The sequence below is a fragment of the Salmo trutta genome, chromosome 34 (genome assembly GCF_901001165.1).
Source record: "Salmo trutta chromosome 34, fSalTru1.1, whole genome shotgun sequence".
Lineage (NCBI taxonomy): Eukaryota > Metazoa > Chordata > Actinopteri > Salmoniformes > Salmonidae > Salmo > Salmo trutta.
In genome coordinates, this window is record NC_042990.1 from 32577297 (window position 1) to 32599752 (window position 22456).

At 42.1% G+C, this 22456-nt stretch overlaps 1 protein-coding gene across 5 annotated transcripts in view; it reads left to right on the top strand.

The window, feature by feature from the left end:
• LOC115174042 (alpha-catulin) overlaps positions 1 to 22456 on the top strand; it is a 93675-nt gene that overhangs the window by 21893 nt on the left and 49326 nt on the right. For all 5 annotated transcript variants that reach the window (XM_029732656.1, XM_029732658.1, XM_029732659.1 and 2 more), the window contains exon 2: positions 20812 to 21001. In XM_029732656.1, coding sequence (XP_029588516.1) covers positions 20812 to 21001 — 190 coding nt within the window. The remainder of the gene's footprint in view (positions 1 to 20811; positions 21002 to 22456) is intronic.

Genomic DNA, 22456 nt, shown 5'->3' on the forward strand with positions numbered 1-22456 from the left:
CTCTACACACGATACCCCATAATGACAAAGCAAAAATAGTTTTTTTAGAAATTTTAGCAAATGTATTAAATAAAATACTTTACTATACTTTGAGGATACTTTGGCAGTGATTACAGCCTTGAGTCTTCTTGGGTATGACTCTACAAGCTTGGCACACTTATATTTTGGGAGTTTCTCCCATTCTTCTCTGCAGAACCTCTCAAGCTCTGTCAGGTTGGATGGGGAGCTTCGCTGCACAACTATTTTCAGGTCCCTCCAGAGATGTTCGATCAGATTCAAGTCCGGGTTTTGGCTGTGCCACTCAAGGACAATTAAAAAGCCACTCCTGCGTTGTCTTAGCTGTGTGCTTAGGGTTGTTGTCCTGTTGGAAGGTGAACACAGTCTGAGGTCCTGAGCACTTTGGAGCAGGTTTTCATCAAGGATCTCTGTACTTTGCTCCGTTCATCTTTCCCTCGATCCTGACTAGTCTCCCAGTCCCTGCCACTAAAAAAGATCTCCATAGCATGATGCCGCCACCACCATGCTTCACCGTAGGGATGGTGCCAGGTTTCCTCCAGAAATGACGCTTGGCATTCAGGCCAAAGAGTCTTGGTTTCATCAGACCAGAGAAACTTGTTTCTCATGTTCAGGAGTCCTTCACGTGCCTTTTGGAAAACTCCACGCGAGCTGTCATGTGCCTTTTACTGAGGAGTGGCTTCCGCCTGGCCACTCTACCATAAAGGCCTGATTGGTGGAGTCCTGCAGAGATGGTTGTCCTTCTGAAAGGTTCTCCCATCTCCACAGAGGAACTCGAATTCTGTCAGAGTGACCATCGGGTTCTTGGGCAACTCCCTGACCAAGGCCCTTCTCCCTTGATTGCTCAGTTTGGTCATGCGGCCAGCTCTAGGAAGAGTCTTGGTGGTTTCAAACTTCTTCCATTTAAGATTGATGGAGGTCATTGTGTTCTTGGGGACCTTCAACTCTATGGACATATTTTGGTACCCTTCACCAGATCTGTGTCTCGACAGAATCCTGTCTCGGAGCTCTACAGACAATTCCTTCGACTTCATGGCTTGGTTTTTGCTCTGAAATGCACTGTCAACTGTGGGACCTTTTTTACATAGACTGGTGTGTGCCTTACCAAATCATGTCCAATCAGTTGAATTTACCACAGGTGGACTCCAATCAAGTTGTAGAAATATCTCAATGGAAACAGGATGCACCTGAGCTCAATTTCGAGTCTCATAGCAAAGGGTCTGAATACTTATGTAAAAAATAAGCAAAAAATTCTAAACTTGTTTTCGCTTTGGCATTATAGGGTATTGTGTGTAGATAAGGAAAATGTTTTATTTAATCCATTTTAGAATAAGGCTGTAACTTAACAAAATGTGGAAAAAGTCAATGGGTCTGAATACTTTCCGAATGCACTGTATGCAAAACAAAAAAACAGGATTGCGTTAAAATATAAATATATACAGTGTATTTATAATCGTCATCATTCGCTAGGCTTCCCTATGTAGTGCACTATGGACCCTGGTCAAAAGTAGTGCACTACATATGGAATAGGGTGCCACTTGGGATGCAGCCTATGCTTGCTGCTTGGGTCAAAGTGACTCATGAAGTGTGCTTGCTGTTCAGCCATGCTCCACAGGCTCCACTTAATACCTGATAGATTTCCCATTACGGCTCAGAGAGCAGACAGAGTGCCAGGTTAAGCAGCCATTTTCTCTCTCTCTCTCACTACTTTTATGAGAGAACTCACCACCACTCAAGTGGATGAACAACAAGACTTCTCCCATCCAGAAGATGAATTAGGAGTTTCATGTGGAACGCTATGACAAGCCATATATGCCATTTAGCAGACGCTTTTATCCAAGCGACTTACATCAGTGTGTACATTTTCACATGGGTGGCTCCAGCTGGAATCGAACCCACGAAGCTGGTGTTGCAAGTGCCATGGTCAACCAACTTACATTTTTCTTTGAAGAGTTACCAGAAGGATGATTTTTCCTTCTTTTCTCACTTTCATCATCATTTTGAATCAGTCCTCCATTAATGTCTATGGACATTTGAACTGTGGCATAGAGCACCATGCAGGATGACCGAGCATAACGCTGGGCTATATTTCAAGTTGATTTGACACTGAATGGTGCTATAGTTCATTGGTTGGTTTACACTGTGTCTGGCTGTCAGTCTGGTTGTGTTTGGCATGAGTCTTCTTTCTGTGTCCTGGCATGTTCAGACATAGTGTATTGAGTGAGACCTCAAGTAATCAACAGAAATTGCATATTGCCTATGAGAAGCCTAATTGCCGAGACTGAGGTGCTTGGGGATTTTCACTGGTTAAAGGGACAATCTGGGATTAGAAAACACAACAGTGGTAACTCATCCATTTGTTTTGGTCAACTAAAGCTAAGGGATGTGGCCTTTTAAGTGCACTGAACACCTGTGGAGCAACAAACGTCTTGCCTAACAGCCTACATATTTAATCCTATTTTCATTCAGAGTGAGTCCTTCGGTGAAAGAAGGAAGTTGATTCGGCTGGAATTCCATCCGTGCCTGAGACACTGTGGTGACACCGTAGCTCAGACTGTCCTGTCACGAATCACGATGTGTGGAACAGATGAAGGTGGCATTGTTTGACGGGGGACCACTTTGCTCGGCCAGCCGAGAACAGATATAGGTGCGACTGAACGCATTGATTCCGCATGTGTTTTCCGGTTGCTTTTTAAGAAAAAAAGCTCTTGGGGGTGTGGTTCGATGTGGCAGTTACTGATGTTTGTCCCCCATGAGACACCATAGTAACAAATGCGGTAACACTTTCTCAAAATAGTCAGAATGAATGTAAGATAATTTAAGAAATCTGTAATTAATTTTTATGCTTATGCGCATGAGGTTTTAGTTGCGCAATTTTACGTCTAGCTAAGGCGTTTAGTGCCATTTCTCAAATAAAACAATGTGTGATGTGTTGTCTGATTTGCTGCGCTGCCGTTTTCAATGAGAGAAGTTGATTCTGGAGTTGGGCTCTGCTTTAAGGTTGTAACTGGCATCTGTCCACGGCGATAGAGGCTGACAACCTCCTTGTGGGAGGAGCATGTTCATCACTCAACCTCACACTCTGGGTTCAGCGACTGGAGTCTGAAAGGATGACTTCTCAGCTCTGTCTGTCCTCCTGTGGGAAAAAGACATTGATTTAGAAGTAGAGGATTCAATCTGGTCCAGAAAAACGATACCGTCACCTTCTGTCAGAGCAAAGAGGAGTTATTGGGGATATGGAAAGAGGACACAGAATCCCACCAGATTTGTCCCTGTCAGTTCATATATTCCATAGGTGAGTCCATAGGCGTGCACGCCTCTAACCTCAAGGTTAGCGCCGCCTCCAGAAGTGAGAGTGCCGGGTAAATTAGGAGCATGGAGTGAGAGGAGACACAGTACAGCGGAGTGCTCCCTCACCCCTGAAATTACAGCTCCTCGGTTTGAAATGGAGGCACAGCAGCAAGGTGAGTCAGACGTAGCAACGCTACATCTACGCACCAGATTCAGAAAGCTTCCCTTATATAACACAAGTCTCCCAGGACAAGTGGACTACATACCTGTCTCGGTACCCTCTCTCTCACATGGTAATCTCTGATGGATCTACATCTATGGTATTCTCTGGCTGTGCAGGTGAGAGTGAGTTTCACTTGATACAGTAGATTTTGGGGCCCCCGAGTGGTGCAGTGGTCTAAGGCCAGAATCAGGAACTGTAGTGACACCTCTGAGATGCAGTTCTCAGTACAAGAGGCGTCACTACAGTTCCTGATTCCATTCCAGGCTGTATCACATCCGGCCGTGATTGGGTGTCCCATAGGGTGGAGCACAATTGTCCCAGCGTCGGCCGGGTTTGGCCGGGTAGGCCGTCATTGTAAATAAGAATTTGTTCTTAACTGACTTGCCTAGTTAAATAAAGGATTATAAAAGATAGTCATGTTGTATTCTAGGCACTAGGTTTCTGTTGGCTCCACCCCTCCACCTCCCTCAGTACTCGGTGTGTGCGGTGTGTGCGCGCTCAGGCGCTTTGGGGTCACGGCCATCAGATGCCTCTCTTTCCGTTCAGCTGTCACCTGAGAGGAGCGACACGTTAACCAGGCTTATGTTTACTGTTTCCATGAGGCAGATCATATGAAAGTATGTATGTTTATGCATTTCAGGGATTATGTATGTTTTATTAAGGTTTTAGGCCATTCCACCATTTAAGAGTACTGTAGTAGAATAGATACGTTGATCTGATTCTCACACACACACGGGCAGCAGTTAGCCTAGCTGTCAGAGCATTGGGCCAGTAACCGAAAGGTCGCTAGTTCGAATACTTGAGCCATCAAGGTGAAAAATCGAATGTGCCCTTGAGCAAGGAATTAACCCTAATTTGCCAACCAGTCCCCTCGCCGTCCTGTCTGTTTTTATTTTACATCCATCAGTCGTTGTGCATAGCCAGTCAGTCAATGATTACTTAGTGCTCTCAAAGCTCACCCAATCAATTGGCATTATTTGCCCTTGCATCTCGCTGGGTGTTATATGGGCACTGTACAGCTTTGAGTTGTCTGCCCTCTCTCCGGAGCCATCCGCCTTGCAGCCGTCCTGTACCGGAGCCCAGAACCTTCTGTATTAAAGCTGCAGGATCAGCTCTGCTCTTTGGATCTGGAAGCAGAGTATGATAAGTAAGTTTGTGTGTGTGAGATAAGCAATAGTTCTACAGTCCTCCAGCCTTCAGCAGGCTCATCAGCCAAGGACCAGTCTGCCCATTCTGATAAGAGACAGCCTCGCTCAGCCCATCTTATCTTGTGCCCAGTACCCAGCTCCTTCATAATGGTGATGTATTACTCTCAACGTGCCACTGTTTCATGACCTGGTGAACCGCCACTAGAGGAAGCAGACTAGTGTCTGTGAATGAACAGATGTAACATTTCCAGTTTTTGAAAGTGAAATGTTTTATGTTTACTTCCAGGGTGTTTAAAGTTTACCGAAGTGCTAGGAGGTTTTTCTCATTCTTTCTCTAAATTGATATAGGCGAAATGAAAAAGCACTATTTTGGAAGCGGTACGTTAACTGCGTGCTAGGCTTCTAGCTTTTAGGAGCTGTGAAAAGAGATTAAATTCACAGTGCCTCCCGAGGATGGAAAAGTAAAATATAGCGAGGCCTGAATGAAAGATAGGCCTGTATGTTCATGGTAATTCTTCAGGATGCATGGACAGAGTGCACGACTTGTCACACCACTCCGTTCAGCCGTTAAGCACAGGAAGAAACTGCCATATGGAGTGAGCCGGGGCTTCTTGTTGTAATTTAGTAAGGCAGAAACCGTATTCTTTTCCCATTAGCCGACTCCATGACTCCCTCTTTGTCTCTGTAGCCAGTTCAATAAGCGTGAAACGACTCAAGTCTGTTTCTTGGATAAGGCTTGTGATTCATGCGTTGGGATGGAGTTTGTATGCCTGGCTGGCAGCCTGGTATGATTCACTCACTGATGCTTTGTGTCAGTAATGACCGTCCTGGTGTCCTTCAGCCATGCTTTTGTCTCAGAAACAGAAACCACCCTCATGGTTCTTCTTAGCACTGCTCTGAACAGGGCCGGGCCCCCGGGTTTGGTTCAGCTGCGGTCTGCACGTTAAATGACCGTGACCAGAGATGTTTTGCGGGAAACGTGAGACACACACTCGTGACATACACATATAGTGGGGGAAAAAAGTATTTGATCCCCTGCTGATTTTGTATGTTTGCCCACTGATAAAGAGAGGATCAGTCTATAATTTTAATGGCAGGTTTATTTGAACAGTGAGAGACAGAATAACAACAAAAATATCCAGAAAAACGCATGTCAAAAATGTTATAAATGGATTTGCATTTTACATTTTAGTCATTTAGCAGACGCTCTTATCCAGAGTGACTTACAGTAGTGAATACATACATTTCATGCATTTATTTATATATATATATATATATATATATATATATATATATATATATATATATATATATATATATATATATATATATATATATATATATATTATTTTTTTGTACTTTAATGAGGAAAATAAGTATTTGACCCCGTCTCAATCAGAAAGATTTCTGGCTCCCAGGTGACTTTTATACAGGTAACGAGCTGAGACTAGGAGCACACTCTTAAAGGGAGTGCTCCTAACCGCAGCTTGTTACCTGTAAAAAAGACACCTGTCCACAGAAGCAATCAATCAATCAGATTCCAAACTCTCCACCATGGCCAAGACCAAAGAGCTCTCCAAGGATGTCAGGGACAAGACTGTAGACCTACACAAGGCTGGAATGGGCTACAAGACCATCGCCAAGCAGCTTGGTGAGAAGGTGACAACATTTGGTGCGATTATTCGCAAATGGAAGAAACACAAAAGAACTGTCAATATCCCTCGGCCTGGGGCTCCATGCAAGATCTCACCTCGTGGGGTTGCAATGATCATGAGAACGGTGAGGAATCAGCCCAGAACTACACAGGAGGATCTTGTCAATGATCTCAAGGCAGCTGGGACCATAGTCACCAAGAAAACAATTGGTAACACACTACGCCGGGAAGGACTGAAATCCTGCAGCACCCGCAAGGTCCCCCTGCTCAAGAATACATATAAATGCCCGTCTAAAGTTTGCCAATGACAAATCTTGGGTGAGAACCTCCTTCCCTCAGCCAGGGCATTGAAAATGGGTCATGGATAGGTATTCCAGCATGACAATGACCCAAAACACATGGCCAAGGCAACAAAGGAGTGGCTCAAGAAGAAGCACCTTAAGGTTCTGGAGTGGCCTAGCCAGTCTCCAGACCTTAATCCCATAGAAAATCTGTGGAGGGAGCTGAACGTTCGAGTTGCCAAACGTCAGCCTCGAAACCTTAATGACTTGGAGAATATCTGCAAAGAGGAGTGGGACAAAATCCCTCCTGAGATGTGTGCAAACCTGGTGGCCAACTACAAGAAACGTCTGACCTCTGTGATTGCCAACAAGGGTTTTGCCACCAAGTACTAAGTTATGTTTTGCAGAGGGGTCAAATACTTATTTCACTCATTAAAATGCAAATCAATTTATAACATTTTTGACATGCGTTTTTCTGGATTTTTTTGTTGTTATTCTGACTCTCACTGTTCAAATAAACCTACCATTAAAATTATAGACTGATCATTTCTTTGTAAGTGGGCAAACGTACAAAATCAGCAGGGGATCAAATACTTTTTCCCCCCACTATACATACATACATACATACATACATACATACATACATACATACATACATACATACATACATACATACATACATACATACATACATACATACATACATACATACTCACTCACTCACTCACTCACTCACTGCTTGAGCTGTACGAAGAAGAACTGTGAAATGCTCCCCAAGGGCTCATTGACAGTGAGAGAGGGGTGGTATTGGACCTAGGTGTTGTTATTAAGATGTGTAGTGCTATGCTCCAGAGGGATGTAGATTTAGTGCCGGAGCACGGACTGTAGAACACTTTCCCAGGGAATCACCCCACCTTTATGAACCCTCCAGAGATATATATGAGAGAAATCCTATCTTACCCATAGACTATAAGCAGGCCAGTGGCCTTTGTGTAAATTGTGTGTCTTACACACCGTCCCCATTCCACTCTTTGATCTTAATTATCTGCCCTCCCTCTTTCTTTAGCTCTCTCGCTCTCTGTCTGTCTTCCTGGCTTGCCGTGCTGAGCTAACTGAGCCTCATCCACTCACAGCCAATTTGGAAGGAATTTGTTCTTCCATTAAAGTGCATATTCAGCATGACTTTCATCTTTTTCCCCACCCCCCTGCATTACACAGCAGAAAAATAGTGTTTCACCTCGGTTCAGGTTCCTGAAAAAAAAAAAGTCCAACCCTGTGGGGAAACATGATATCGTAGAAGAGAAGAAAAGAAAAGCTTTCAGTCAGTTGCCAGTTTGAGAGCAATGTTCTCGATGTTCTGTGACAAAATGATAGTCCTGTGATAGGAGGGGACTGTGTCCTGTTAGCGACCTGAGAGCAGTGCAGAGATGCTGCACAGCCCTTTCAGTGTCTGTGTCACTAGCTCAATTTTAAAGGCCCTTGTTTCAGTAGGAGAGTGTTGCCAAGGTTTCAGCATCTTTTAATGACCGTGTTGATTAGTGCTTCCGTAAATACCTTATCCCCCAATTAGAGACGCAACCACACAATCCTTGATGTCCATTTGCTCAACTGGAAGGGAGGTTTGCTGTACAGTGTACACAGTCTGCAGACCATCCCATTGCATGACCGACTGGGATTCAAACCCAAGACCACTGCCATCACAAGACTTTACAATATGTTACGAATTTGCTAAATGTATGATATGTTACGAATTCTGGCTACGTGGCTAACGTTAGCTAGGCTAGGGGTTAGGGATTAAGGTTAGTTTCAGAGAAAGCTAACATACTAAGTGTTTGCAAAGTAGTAAGTAGTTGAAAAGATGCTAATTACCAAAATTGTTAATGTTGTCTGTGATAAGATTTGAACTTGCAACCTTTGAGTTGCTAGACCTTTGAGTTCTACGCCTGACCAACCACCATACTTTGATTTTGCCTTAAGTAACCATCTCTCTTATAACCAAACATAACATATCATTCTCATTTGAGTGTCCTGGATTGACATTTACTATGGTACGTCCATAGTAAATGAGACCAGCCTGAATTAAGAGATTGAAAATGAAATAGCGGGGCCAAAGTAATCTTTTCAGAAAAAAAGCAATTAAATGTAATGAAATGAATGAGACGTGCGTTAAATAAAGCTTCCAAGTTACTCTTGTTCAAACTCGCTGGGTATCACACAGGCTGCGTCCTAAATGGTGCCCTTTTCCCTATGAAGTACACTTCTTTTGACCAGTGCTCTGGTTAAAAGTAGTGCACTACATTGGGAATAGGGTGCAATCTTGAAAGAGCCATAGTGTTTGCCATTACTGCTAAGAAGAATTGACTGGATTTTCCCTATGTGATTTAGTAATAACTGGAAAGCCTCTAGATCACTTCTCAGAAAAAGTCTGATTTTGAAATCCTTTGTGTAAATAGAAAAACGCATGTGATCACCCACACACTTGGAGGCACGTGCACAAACATATACAGGAGGCAGCCACAGGGAGGCAGCCACAGGGAGGCAGCCACAGGGAGGCAGCCACAGGGAGGCAGCCACAGGGAGGCAGCCACAGGGAGGCAGCCACAAGGAGGCAGCCACAGGAGTTTCAAGATTTTCTTAAGTCTGATTGGGTGACTGGAGTCTTTGACAATTTTTTGAGGCTTTCCTCTGACACCGCCTAGTATATAGGTCCTGGATGGCAGGAAGCTTGGCCCCAGTTATGTACTGGGCCGTATGCACTACCCTCTGTAGCGCCTTACGGTCAGATGCCGAGCAGTTGCCATACCAGGCAGTGATACAACCGGTCAGGATGCTCTCGATGGTGCAGCTGTAGAGCTTTGAGGATCTGGGGACCCATGCCAAATCTTTTCAGTCTCCTGAGGGTGAGTAGGCGTTGTCGTGCCCTCTTCACGACTGTCTTGGTGCGTTTGGACCATGATAGTTAGTTGATGTGGAAACCAAGGAACTTAACTCACGACCCGCTCCACTACACCTCTGTCGATGTTAATGGGGGCCTGTTCAGCCCGCTTTTTCCTGTAGTCCACGATCAGCTCCTTTGTCTTGCTCACATTGAGGGAGAGGTTGTTGTCCTGGCACCACATTGCCAGGTCTCTGACCTCCTCCCATAGGCTCTCTCATCATTGTCTTTGATCACTGTTTTGTCGTCAGTAAACTTAATGGAAAGGGGGGGATACCCAGTTCTACAACTGAATGCATTCAACTGAAATGTGTCTTCCGCATTTAACCCAACTCTGAATCAGAGAGGTGTGGGGGGCTGCCTTAATCGACATCCATGTCTTCGGGACGGGGACAGTGGGTTAACTGCCTTGCTCAGGGGCAGAACAACAGATTTTTACCTTGTCAGCTCAGGGATTCGATCCAGCAACCTTTCGGTTACTGGCCCAATGCTCTAACCACTAGGCTACCTGCCGCCCCAATGGTGTTCGAGTTGTGTTTGTCCACGCAGTTGTGGGTGAACAGGGAGTACAGGAGGGGAATAAGCACACACCTCTGAGGGGCCCCAGTGTTGAGGATCAGCGTGGCAGACGTGTTGTTGCCTACCCTTACTACCTGGGGGTGGCCCGTCAGGAAGTCCAGGATCCAGTTGCAGAGGGAAGTATTTAGTCCCAGGGTCCTTAGCTTATTGATGAGCTTTGAGGGCACTATGCTGTTGAACGCTGAGCTGTAGTCAATGAATAGCATTCTCAAATAGGTGTTCCTTCTGTCTAGGTGGGTAAGGGCAGTGCGGAGTGCAATAGAGACTGCATCATCTGTGATTCTGTCGGGGCGGTATGCAAATTGGAGTGGGTCTAGGGTTTCTGGGATGATGGTGTTGTGAGCCATGACCAGCCTTTCAAAGCACTTCATGGCTACAGACGTGAGTGCTACGGGTCGGGTGTCATTTAGGCAGGTTACCTTATATTTTACGAGGATTAAATGTCAGGAATTGTGAAAAACTGAGTTTAAATGTATTTGGCTAAGGTGTATGTAAACTTCTGACTTCAACTGTATATACTCAGATCATGTGACACACAGGTGGACTTTATTTAACTAATTATGTGACTTCTGAAGGTAATTGGTTGCACCAGATCTTATTTAGGGTCTTCATAGCAACGGGGGTGAATACATATTCACCCACTACTTTCCTTTTAATTTTTTTTTTTAAATTTTTTTTAAGCAAGTAATTTTTTTTCATTTCAGTTCACCAATTTGGACTATTGTGTGTACATCCATTTCATGAAATCCAAATAAAAATCTATTTAAATGACCGGTTGTAATGCAACAAAATAGGAAAATGCTAAGGGGGATGAATACTTTTGAAAGGCACTGTAACTTACTGACTTTATTGTCCCCATGGGGAAATGTTGTTGCAGTGTCATATACACGTTTAAAGTGGCGTTTAAATACAAAACAAAATTGACAATACAACTTTCAGAACAGTTACATACCAATAAAACATAAAAAAAGACTAGCCTGCTGGCCTTACTGGGTGGATAGGAACATTAGCCCGAGCTATTTAGGAGGGATATCACACCTGGCACAAATGATTGTCTAGTTCTGTTTTTCCTGCTGAGGGGTGCCCTAAACCTGTGCCCAGAGGGGAGTAGTTCAAAGTCCGGGTACGGGGGTGGCTTGGGTCTAAAATTATTTAGTGAGCCTTGCGGAGGGCCCTGACCTTAAAGATCTCATCCAGGCCTGTCTGTTTGACTCCAAGTACCTTGCTTGCTGTGGTGATAATCCTTCTCAGCATAGTATTAGACTCTGTCAGGGAGAGGTGTGCGTAATTGCGTGTGGGTCTGGGTGTGTGCATACGTACATGCGTATTTGTCTGCGCGCGTGTGCGTGCATCTGCGTCTCTATCTATGTATATTTGCGTACCTCTATGAACAGGTGATGGATGTGCTTGTTCCGATTAAAGTCGGAGGCAAAAGAAACATTTTGTTTTTGTTCTTTGAAGTTTTCCTCTGAATCCTTGACAGGTATTAGTTTAATCCTCTTGATGCTCTGAGGCTGTTCTGTTCTCATTGGGATGCATGTGGGATGTGTCAGAGGTATGCGTTTGTGTGTGCGCTCTGCCACTTTTCACACTCATCTGTTTGCTCACAGCTATGAATAACACTCGGCAGTGTTTTTGCCTGACAACCACAGACACTGATGCTGTTGAACAAGAACAACATCCACTGAATGGCTTGCTTAATTAGATTGGACACAATGATTGCACACTTTCCCTATTTAGTGCACTGCTTTTGACCAGGGCACAAATGGCTCTGGTCAAAAGTAGTGCACTACTTTGGGAATAGGGTGCAATAATGTTCCTTGCATTACTGTTTGGATGGACATAGACTTGATATTGATACAGGGGCTTGTTACTGATGAGAATAATAAAGATAATGTCACTTTTATTGTTGGTCTGAACAGGGCCACATGGACAGTAAGGTAAGAGAGAGGACTTTTTAAAATTGAAATATTTTTTTTGTTCAATTTATTTGTTCAATAATTATTATTATTATTATTATTTATTTTTTATCAACCCGACCACCCCCCCCTTTTTTTTTTTAACCATTCCTGAACGTGACCAGAAACAAGCTACATAGGGGCAATACCAGAATAAATGATCTATTGTTTCTGTCTCTTTGCAGCAAAATCTACAGAGCTGAGATTGTTGTATGCCCCATATATATAGCATTCTGTTGGTGGCAAGAATTATATTTAATCATTTAAATTGAAAAACTCTAAGTGTTGAATCAAGTGTAGTTTTTTGTACCAGTTCATAAACCATGTGCCATGGAATTGGTACATTGAAAATCTCTTACCATTTATTTTGCAACCTGTAATCTGTCAATTTTTGTCCTCAAATGAAACTGGTATATTTTTCTATTTATGCCAGTTCCTTTCTGCCAATTGTTATCTTTATTATATGTCAGGCAAACAAGTTCCCTACCTTCTCCCTTTTCCACTTGCCCCCTCCATTTTTGTGGTAATGCTGGCTGAAAATTTGGATTGAGTAGATATTCCCATTTATTTCGATAGCTGCATATGTGACATAACTCCTCAGTTTCTATTCATAATATCATTAATAAATATAATACCTTTTTTTCCCATAAAGATTTTTATTTTTTATTAATCAGAATATTTGACTTTAACCATAACATTTGTTGTAATATTTGTTCTATCTTTTCTGGAGGATAAAACTGAAATTGTAACCAGCTTTGTATGGCGTGTTTAAGAAAGGGCGATACTTTAAACAAAATGTCATTTTCAATTAGTCGGAAATGAGAAGTTGTAATCTGTATAAAGGCAATTTTTGAACAAAGGATGAGCCTTTCTTATTAATCTACTGGAGAACCATTTTGGGTTTAAGTATAACTTATGTATGAGTGAAGCTTTTAGTGAGAGGTTTCAAGCTTTAATAATTTATCATTTTAGCCCCATAACTCATTTTCATTATAGAAATAGGCACGTTTAATTTTGTCTGGCTTAGCATTCCAAATACAATTAAATATGTTTTGCTCATATTATTTAAAAAACAAGTCGTCTGGAGTAGGCAGTGCCATTAGTATGTTAAAGTTTAAAAAAATTTAATTGATAGCACCAAAGAGTTAATCATTGTGATTTTTCCATACATAGACAACTATTTACCTCTCCATGGTTGCAGAATCTTGTCTATTTTTGCTAAATTTCTATTGATATAAATTATGATGTATTCATTTATTTTTTGAGATGTGAATACCAAGTATGTCTACTTCACCATCTGCCCATTTTATTGGTAAACTACACGGTAGTGTAAAAACTATTTTTTAATGATCCAATACATAATATGGTACACTTGTCATAATTAGATTTGAATCCAGAGAGGCTAGAAAAGGGATTAAGATCTTCAATGAGACTGTGCAGGTATCCAGATTGCGGACTTAAAAAAAAAACTAGAGTCATCGGCATACATTGACACTTTGTTTTTATCCCCTGGATTTCTAACCCCTTGATGTTCTTGTTGAGTCTAATTTTAATAGCTAGCATTTTTATTGGCCATAATAAATAGATATGGAGACAACGGACAGCCTTGTCTTACTCCTCTTAAAAGCTCAATACTTTCTGAGAAGTAACCATTATTTACTATTTTAGATCTGGGGTTGCTGTATGTAACTTTAACCCATTATATAAGATTCACCAAAATTAAAGTAATCCAGGCATTTATATATTAATTCTAGTCGTAATTTATCAAACGCCTTTTCATAATCTGTTATGAAGACCGGGCCTGGTATCTTTGATGTTTCATAATGTTCAATTGTTTCAAATAATTGTCATATATTATCTACAATATATCGTCCATGTAAAAAACCTGTCTGATCAGGATGAACAATATCTGGTATAACCTTTTAAATTCTATGTGTTATGAATTTCGCTCAGATTTTCGCATCACAACATTGAAGCATTAGAGGCCTCCAGTTTTTTAAATGGACTGGATCTTTATACTTACCACCTGGGTACTGTTTTATTAGTAATGAAATCAGATCTTCTTGTTGAGTACCTGAAAGTCTACCGTTTGTATAGGAGTAATTAAAACATGCCAATAAGGAATCTTTGAGTACATAAAAAAAAGGTCTGATATACCTCTACTGGTATACCTTCAAGCCCTGGTGTTTTTCCAGACTGAAAAAATAAAAATGTCCTCTTGTAAATTGGCCTTCACACATGTCTTTCTGTAAATTTGTTAATTTTACATTATTATTATTACATTTATTATTAGGAAAGAAATCCTTACAGTTAACATCATTCAGTGGAAATGGAGGAGACTGAAAAGAAAACATGTGCTTAATATATTTTGCTTCCACTTTCAAAATAGAATTTGGTGAATCACGGATGACTCCATTTGTAATGAGTTTCTGTAAATGATTTTGGTATAATTTCGATTTTGAAGATTCAAGAACAATTTTGTGCATTTTTCACAATTTTCCATCCAATTCGCTTTATTTTTGTAAAACATTACACTTGGAACAGTGAATTAGTACCTCCATTTCTTTTAGATTTTCCTCTGACCTATTTTGTGCCTCTATAGTACAATTTCCATTACCTGCGCTGTTACTTCCTCTTTCCTTTATTAGTCTAATCTCTTTTGACCTAAACTGCTTTTGTGTTAATGATGAGTATTGTATTGAATGGTTTCTAAAAGTACATTTAAGTGTCCCATACAATAAGGGGATCTGCTGTACCCATGTTGTGTAAAAAAAAAAGTAAATTATGAATTGTTTTGTCTTAGTTAAGAACAAATTGTCATCCAATAGGCTTTGATTAAATTTCCAATATCCCCGTCCACCTCGAAATTCTGTAATAGTTAAATGGAGGCCAATTGGATGGTGGTCCGATCGCATTTGGTCTCTCTAATAATAGATTCGTTCGTTGCTCGTGAGCTCAATATATTATTACAGTTGAAGTCGGAAGTTTACATACATCTTAGCCAAATACATTTAAACGCAGTTTTTCAAAATTCCTGACATTTAATCCTAGTAAAAAATAACCTGTTTTAGGTCAGTTAGGATCACCACTTTATTTTAAGAATGTGAAATGTTAGAATAATAGTAGAGAGAATGATTTATTTCAGCTTTTATTTCTTTCATCACATTCCCAGTGGGTCAGAAGTTTACATACACTCAATTAGTATTTGGTAGCATTGCCTTTAAATTGTTTAACTTGGGTCAGACGTTTCGGGTAGCCTTCCACAAGCTTCCCACAATAAGTTGGGTGAATTTTGGCCCATTCCTCCTGACAGAGCTGGTGTAACTCAGGTGTAAGTCAGGTTTGTAGGCCTCCTTGCTCACACACGTGTTTTCAGTTCTGCCCACAGATTTTCTATAGGATTGAGGTCACGGCTTTGTGATGACCACTCCAATACCTTGACTTTGTTGTCCTTAAGCCATTTTGCCACAACTTTGGAAGTATGCTTGGGGTCATTGTCCATTTAGAAGACCCATTTGCGACCAAGCTTTAACTTCTTGACTGATGTCTTGAGATGTTGCTTCAATATATCCACATCTTTTCCTTCCTCATGATGCCATCTATTTTGTGAAGTGCACCAGTCCCTCCTGCAGCAAAGCACCCCCACAACATGATGCTGTCACCCTGTGCTTCACGGTTGGGATGGTGTTCTTCGGCTTGCAAGCCTCCCCCTTTTTCCTCCAAACATAACGATGGTCATTATGGCCAAACAGTTCTATTTTTGTTTCATCAGACCAGAGGACATTTCTCCAAAAAGTACGATCTTTGTCCCTATGTGCAGTTGCAAACCGTAGTCTGGCTTTTTATGGTGGTTTTGGAGCAGTGGCTTCTTCCTTGCTGAGCGGCCTTTCAGGTTATGTCGATATAGGACTCGTTTTACTGTGGATATAGATACTTTTGTACCTGTTTCATCTTCACAGGGTCCTTTGCTGTTGTTCTGGGATTGACTTGCACTTTTCACACCAAAGTACGTTCATCTCTATGAGACAGAACGCGTCTTCTTCCTGAGCGGTATGACGGCTACGTTGTCTTATGGTGTTATACTTGCGTACTATTGTTTGTACAGATGAACGTGGTACATTCAGGCATTTGGAAATTGCTCCCAAGGATGAACCAGACTTGTGGATGTCAAAAAAAAAATTCTGAGGTCTTGGCTGATTTCTTTTGATTTTCCCATGATGTCAAGCAAAGAGGCACTGAGTTTGAAGGTAGGCCTTGAAATGCATCCACAGCTACACCTCCAATTGACTCAAATTATGTCAATTAGCCTATCAGATGCTTCTAAAGCCATGACATCATCTTCTGGGATTTTCCAAGCTGTTTAAAGTCACAGTCAACTTGGTGTATGTAAACTTCTGACCCACTGGAATTGTGATACAGTGAATTATAAGTGAAAGAATCTGTCTGAAAACAATTGTTGGAAAAATTACTTGTCATGCACAAAGTAGAGGTCCTAACCGACTTGCTAAAACTATAGTTTGTTAACAAGAAATGTGTGGAGTGGTTGAAAAACTAGTTTTAATGATTCCAAACTAAGTGAATGTAAACTTCCGACTTCAACTGTTTTATATATTTTTGAAGAAGTGTGGATCATCATTATTTGGCCCATATAGATGAATTGGCCAGATCTGTTTTTGGTCCAATAGCATATTTAAAATAATCCGAGACAGAGGAATATATAGGCTCGATGTGTGGTAGTGTTTAGAGTTAGGCTATAGTGTGTTGGACAATTTTCCTCCTCTCTGTTAGATAATTAGACATTGGTTTTAAACCCATATAGCAGCTCTCTCTCTCCCTCTTTTGGTTTTAGACCTATAGCAGCTCCCTCCCTCTCTCTCTTCTTCTCCTTGTTTTTCTCAAGAGTAAATGGAGGGATTTCTCACGGAGGGAGCTATTATCAGGTTTCCACAGTCGTTCAACAAGCTGCTAAAAGGCAGAGTGTGTTTCCCAAACGGCACCCTATTTCCCTGGGCCTGGCCAAAAGTAGTGTGCTATATAGGGAACAGTGTTCCATTTGGAACACGACCAGATGCACTGGTCAGGTTCCTGAGGTTCTGTCGCATCCCTTCTTTTCTGGGTGAGTGCCAGCGCGAGAGGGCATTTGAGTGTCATGAATCCCAGATGCCCCGTGATTCAGGCCCTTTATGACCTGCACGCCAAATACACACACACACCATCCGTTATCCTCATGTACTGGGTAATGAAGACACATGACTCGAATGATTAGATTAGAAAAATGGATTGTCCATTAGTCTGCACAGAATGTAAGTGTCATTGTGATGTTGATTTGAATTCAGGAAACATTCTAACCTTCTGCAGAGGATGTGTACAGTGTGACATATGGTAACTCGATTACTGAGTCACCATGGTCCTATACTGTTATATACAGTAGTAGAACTCATCCAGTATTCAGGCTTCAGGACAGAAATGGAATTTCCCTTTTCCTATAGAATGCCTCTTTTTTTCTGTGAGTGAGTTAGCGAGCGCTCCTTGGTTTGGAGGCATCATAAGTAGTGACTATCTAATCCTTGCCAGGCAGTGCTGTTGTGATGCATTGAAGGAGAGAGAGAGGAGAGTGGCAGATCAGTGGGGAGAGTGAGAGATATGCTCTGTTACATTTTCTCTCATTGTCTGATTATCGTCCTCTTCAGGGACACACGTCACTAAACCAACCATCGCATTCCACTCGGCTACACTGTGACATCACGTAGTCACGCACTCACTCCAAACTCACCTGCCGCCCCCTTCCAATTAATGTGTCTTGAGCATCTTCTGTTTTGGTTGAAAAGTGGGCTGTGGTTCTGTTCTGGTTGAAGAATGGGCTGTGGTTCTGTTACATTTTAGTAAATTAGCAGAGGCTCTTAACCCTAATTGCTCCTGTAAGTTGCTTTGGAAAAGTGCCTTGCTCAAGGGCATATCAACATATTTTTCACCTAGTCTACTTAGGAATTCGAACCAGCGAACTTTTGGTTACTAGCCCAACACTCTTAACCTCTAGGCTACCTGCCGCCTGGTATAAGAGCTGGCTGTGGTTCTGTTCTGGTTGAAGAGCTGGCTGTGGTTCTGTTCTGGTTGAAGAGCTGACTGTGGTTCTTTTCTGGTTGAAGAGCGGCCTGTGGTTCTGTTCTGGTTGAAGAGCGGCCTGTGGTTCTGGTTGAAGCACGGGCTGTGGTTCTATTATGGTTGAAAAGTGGGCTGTGGTTCTGTTTGAAGAGTGGGCTGTGAAAAGCAGGTGGATGAAGGGGAATTACCTATCCCCACTGCACTTGATGAGCTCCCTAGTGCTTCCTCTTTGCATTCTCTCTCCCTCTGCCTCTCTGCCTCTCTCTCTCTCTCTCTCTCTCTCTCTCTCTCTCTCTCTCTCTCTCTCTCTCTCTCTCTCTCTCTCTCTCTCTCTCTCTCTCTCTCTCTCTCTCTCTCTCTCTCTCTCTCTCTCTCTCTCTCTCTCTCTCTCTCTCTCTCTCTCTCTCTCTCTCTCTCTCTCTGCATCTCTCTCTCTCTCTCTGCATCTCTCTCTCTCTGCATCTCTCTCTCTCTGCATCTCTCTCTGCATCTCTCTCTCTCTGCATCTCTCCCTCTCTCTGCATCTCTCCCTCTCTCTGCATCTCTCCCTCTCTCTGCATCTCTCCCTCTCTCTGCATCTCTCCCTCTCTCTGCATCTCTCTCTCTCTCTGCATCTCTCTCTCCCTCTGGTCCTCTTTCCCAATTCACATACAGTTGAAGTCGAAAGTTTACATACACTTAAGTTGGAGTCATTAAAACTCGTTTTTCAACCACTCCACAAATTTCTTGTTAAAATATAGTTTTGGCGAGTTGGTTAGGACATCTACTTTGTGCATGACACAAGTAATTTTTCCAACAAATGTTTACAGACAGATTATATCACTTATAATTCACTGTATCACGATTCCAGTGGGTCAGAAGTTTACATACACTAAGTTGTCTGTGCCTTTAAACAGCTTGGAAAATTCCAGAAAATGATGTCATGGCTTTAGAAGCTTCTGATAGGCTAATTGACATAATTTGAGTCAATTGGAGGTGTACTTGTGAATGTATTTCAAGGCCTACCTTCAAACTCAGTGCCTCTTTGCTTGACATCTTGGGAAAATAAAAAATAAATCAGCTAAGACCTCAGGAAAAAAAATTGTAGTATTTGGTAGCATTCCCACAATGCTACCAAATACTAATTGAGTGTATGTAAACTTCTGACCCACTGGGAATGTGATGAAAGAAATAAAAGCTGAAATAAATCATTCTCTCTACTATTATTCTGACATTTCACATTCTTAAAATAAAGTGGTGATCCTAACTGACCTAAGACAGATCATTTTTACAAGTATTAAATGTCAGGAATTGTGAAAACTGAGCTTAAATGTATTTGGCTAAGGTGTATGTAAACTTCCGACTTCAACTGTATATAGGAAATTGACAAATGTATTATCTGTCCCAGCACCTTCTATTCTAAAGTCAGTTCAAATCCAAAAATAATCATTTGAGCCACTGGTTGGATGAAATCTTGTTTCAAAAAATCCTACCACATAGATTTTCGGAAGGAATCGATAGCTATGTTTTGCGGGCCCAAGTTTAGACAGTTTTACATGCGTTTTAGACTTGTTTTAAACTTGCTTATATGCACCATGGTTTGTACAGTAAACCTACTACATTATAGATACCTGACCACAGGGTTGTGTCCCAAATGGCACCATTCTCCCTTCATGGTGGGCCCTGGTCAAAAGTAGTGCTACAAAGGAAATAGGGGGCCATTTGGGACACACTCCAGGAGTTTCAATTCCCCCCGACTGAGCTCTCACCAACTGTGCACTGTTATGGTCTGGAAGGGATTGTTTCCATTCAGGTATCTAAGGCAATCAGTGAATAATTTATAGTAATTGGTTCAAACCTATATATAACAAATTACTCTGATCGTAGCTAACAGGCCCCATCTGAGTTGTGGGTGCGCGTGCGTGTGTTTGCGTGTGTCCGATACATAACAAATTATTCTGATCGTCGCTAATAGGCCCCACCTGAGTTGCCTGTGAGTGCGTGTGTAAGTTTGTGTGTGTGTGTGTGTGTGTGTGTAGATGCTGCGCTACGGGAGACACCTCCTGCTGTCTCACTGCCAGCTCTCTCCACCTGTTAGGCTACTCCATAGGAAATCAGCAATCAGCTCTCTGTCTCTCTCCGGGAAAAGGAAATTAGTCTAATCTACTTTTTTTTCTGGTTCCTCACTTGGGCAAAGTGGTGGAAACGCGGCCTGCGCTGTACCCTGGATGGTGTAGACAGTTATTTGTTTTGGGGAAACATGCTGTTCCACAGTGAAATGGGTTGGTATGCTGATTCAGGTTGAGCACAGCAGCACACTGCCATGGAAAGTGTGTCTCTGTATCACCACACTGACCAGCCTGTGTCTCTGTATCACCACACTGACCAGCCTGTGTCTCTGTATCACCACACTGACCAGCCTGTGTCTCTGTATCACCACACTGACCAGCCTGTGTCTCTGTATCACCACACTGACTAGCCTGTGTCTCTGTATCACCACACTGACTAGCCTGTGTCTCTGTATCACCACACTGACTAGCCTGTGTCCCTGTATCACCACACTGACTAGCCTGTGTCTCTGTATCACCACACTGACCAGGTTGTGTCTCTGTATCACCACACTTACCAGTCACTGTATCCTCCTAGATCACCACACTGATCAACCACAAAGACAAGCCAAAGAAGTCGGAGCGGACCCAGCAGGCCATCCAGAGAGTGGGCCAGGCCGTCAGCGTTGCTGTGGGACGTTTTGTTGGTGTAGGCGAGGCCATCGCCGTGGAGAACGAGGAGCTAAAGGAAGAGATGGGCATGGCTTGTTTCGAGGCGCGCAGAGCAGGTAACTGGGGCTGTGTCTGAAATTGCGTCCTTTCCCTGTGTAGTAGTGATGGGGGAATACATTGATACGGTTACATATTGGGATATTATTTCTGACGATATATTGTTTTGACAATCTCAATATTATTTATTGCGCTAGTTGGCAGTACCTGCACCAAAACGCAATAAAATCTCTATCGAATCGCAATACATATAGAATCGTGAGAATTGGTGCGGCAGATAGCCTAGTGGTTAGAACGTTGGGTCCAGTAACCAAAAGATTGCTGGATCGAATCCCCGAGCTGACAAGGTAAAAATATGTCGTTCTGCCCCTGAACAAGGCAGTTAACCCACTGTTTCCCGGTAGGCCGTCTTTGTAAATAAGAATTTGTCTTAACTGACTTGCCTAGTTAAATAAAGGTTAACCTCTCTAGGGTATGTGGGACGAAATCGTCCCACCTACTCAACAGCCAGTGGAATCCTGTGGCGCGTTATTCAAATACCTTAGAAATGCTATTACTTCAATTTCTCAAACATATTATTTTACACCATTTTAAAGACAAGACTCTCGTTAATCTAACCACACTGTCCGATTTCAAAAAGGCTTTACAACGAAAGCAAAACATTAGATTATGTCAGCAGAGTACCCAGCCAGAAATAATCAGACACCCATTTTTCAAGCTAGCATATAATGTCACATAAACCCAAACCACAGCTAAATGCAGCACTAACCTTTGATGATCTTCATCAGATGACACTCCTAGGACATTATGTTATACAATACATGCATGTTTTGTTCAATCAAGTTCATATTTATATCAAAAACCAGCTTTTTACATTAGCATGTGACGTTCAGAACTAGCATACCCACCGCAAACTTCCGGTGAATTTACTAAATTACTCACGATAAACGTTCACAAAAAACATAACAATTATTTTAAGAATTATAGATACAGAACTCCTTTATGCAATCGCTATGTCCGATTTTAAAATAGCTTTTCGGCAAAAGCACATTTTGCAATATTCTGAGTAGATAGCCCAGCCATCACGGCTAGCTATTTTGACACCCACCAAGTTTGGCCCTCACCAAACTCCGATTTACTATTAGAAAAATTTGATTACCTTTGCTGTTCTTCGTCAGAATGCACTCCCAGGACTTCTACTTCAATAACAAATGTTGGTTTGGTTCAAAATAATCCATAGTTATGTTCAAATATCCTCTGTTTTTTTCGTGCGTTCAAGACACTATCCGAAGGGTGACAAAGGGTGACGCGCCCGACATGTTTCGTGACAAAACATTTCTAAATATTCCATTACCGTACTTCGAAGCATGTCAACCGCTGTTTAAAATCAATTTTTATGCGATTTTTCTCTTAAAAAAGCGATAATATTCCGACCGGGAGTCGTTGTTTTCGTTCAAAGACGAAATAATAAAAACATGGTGTCGCCTCGTGCACGCACCTCCAGTCTCATTGTT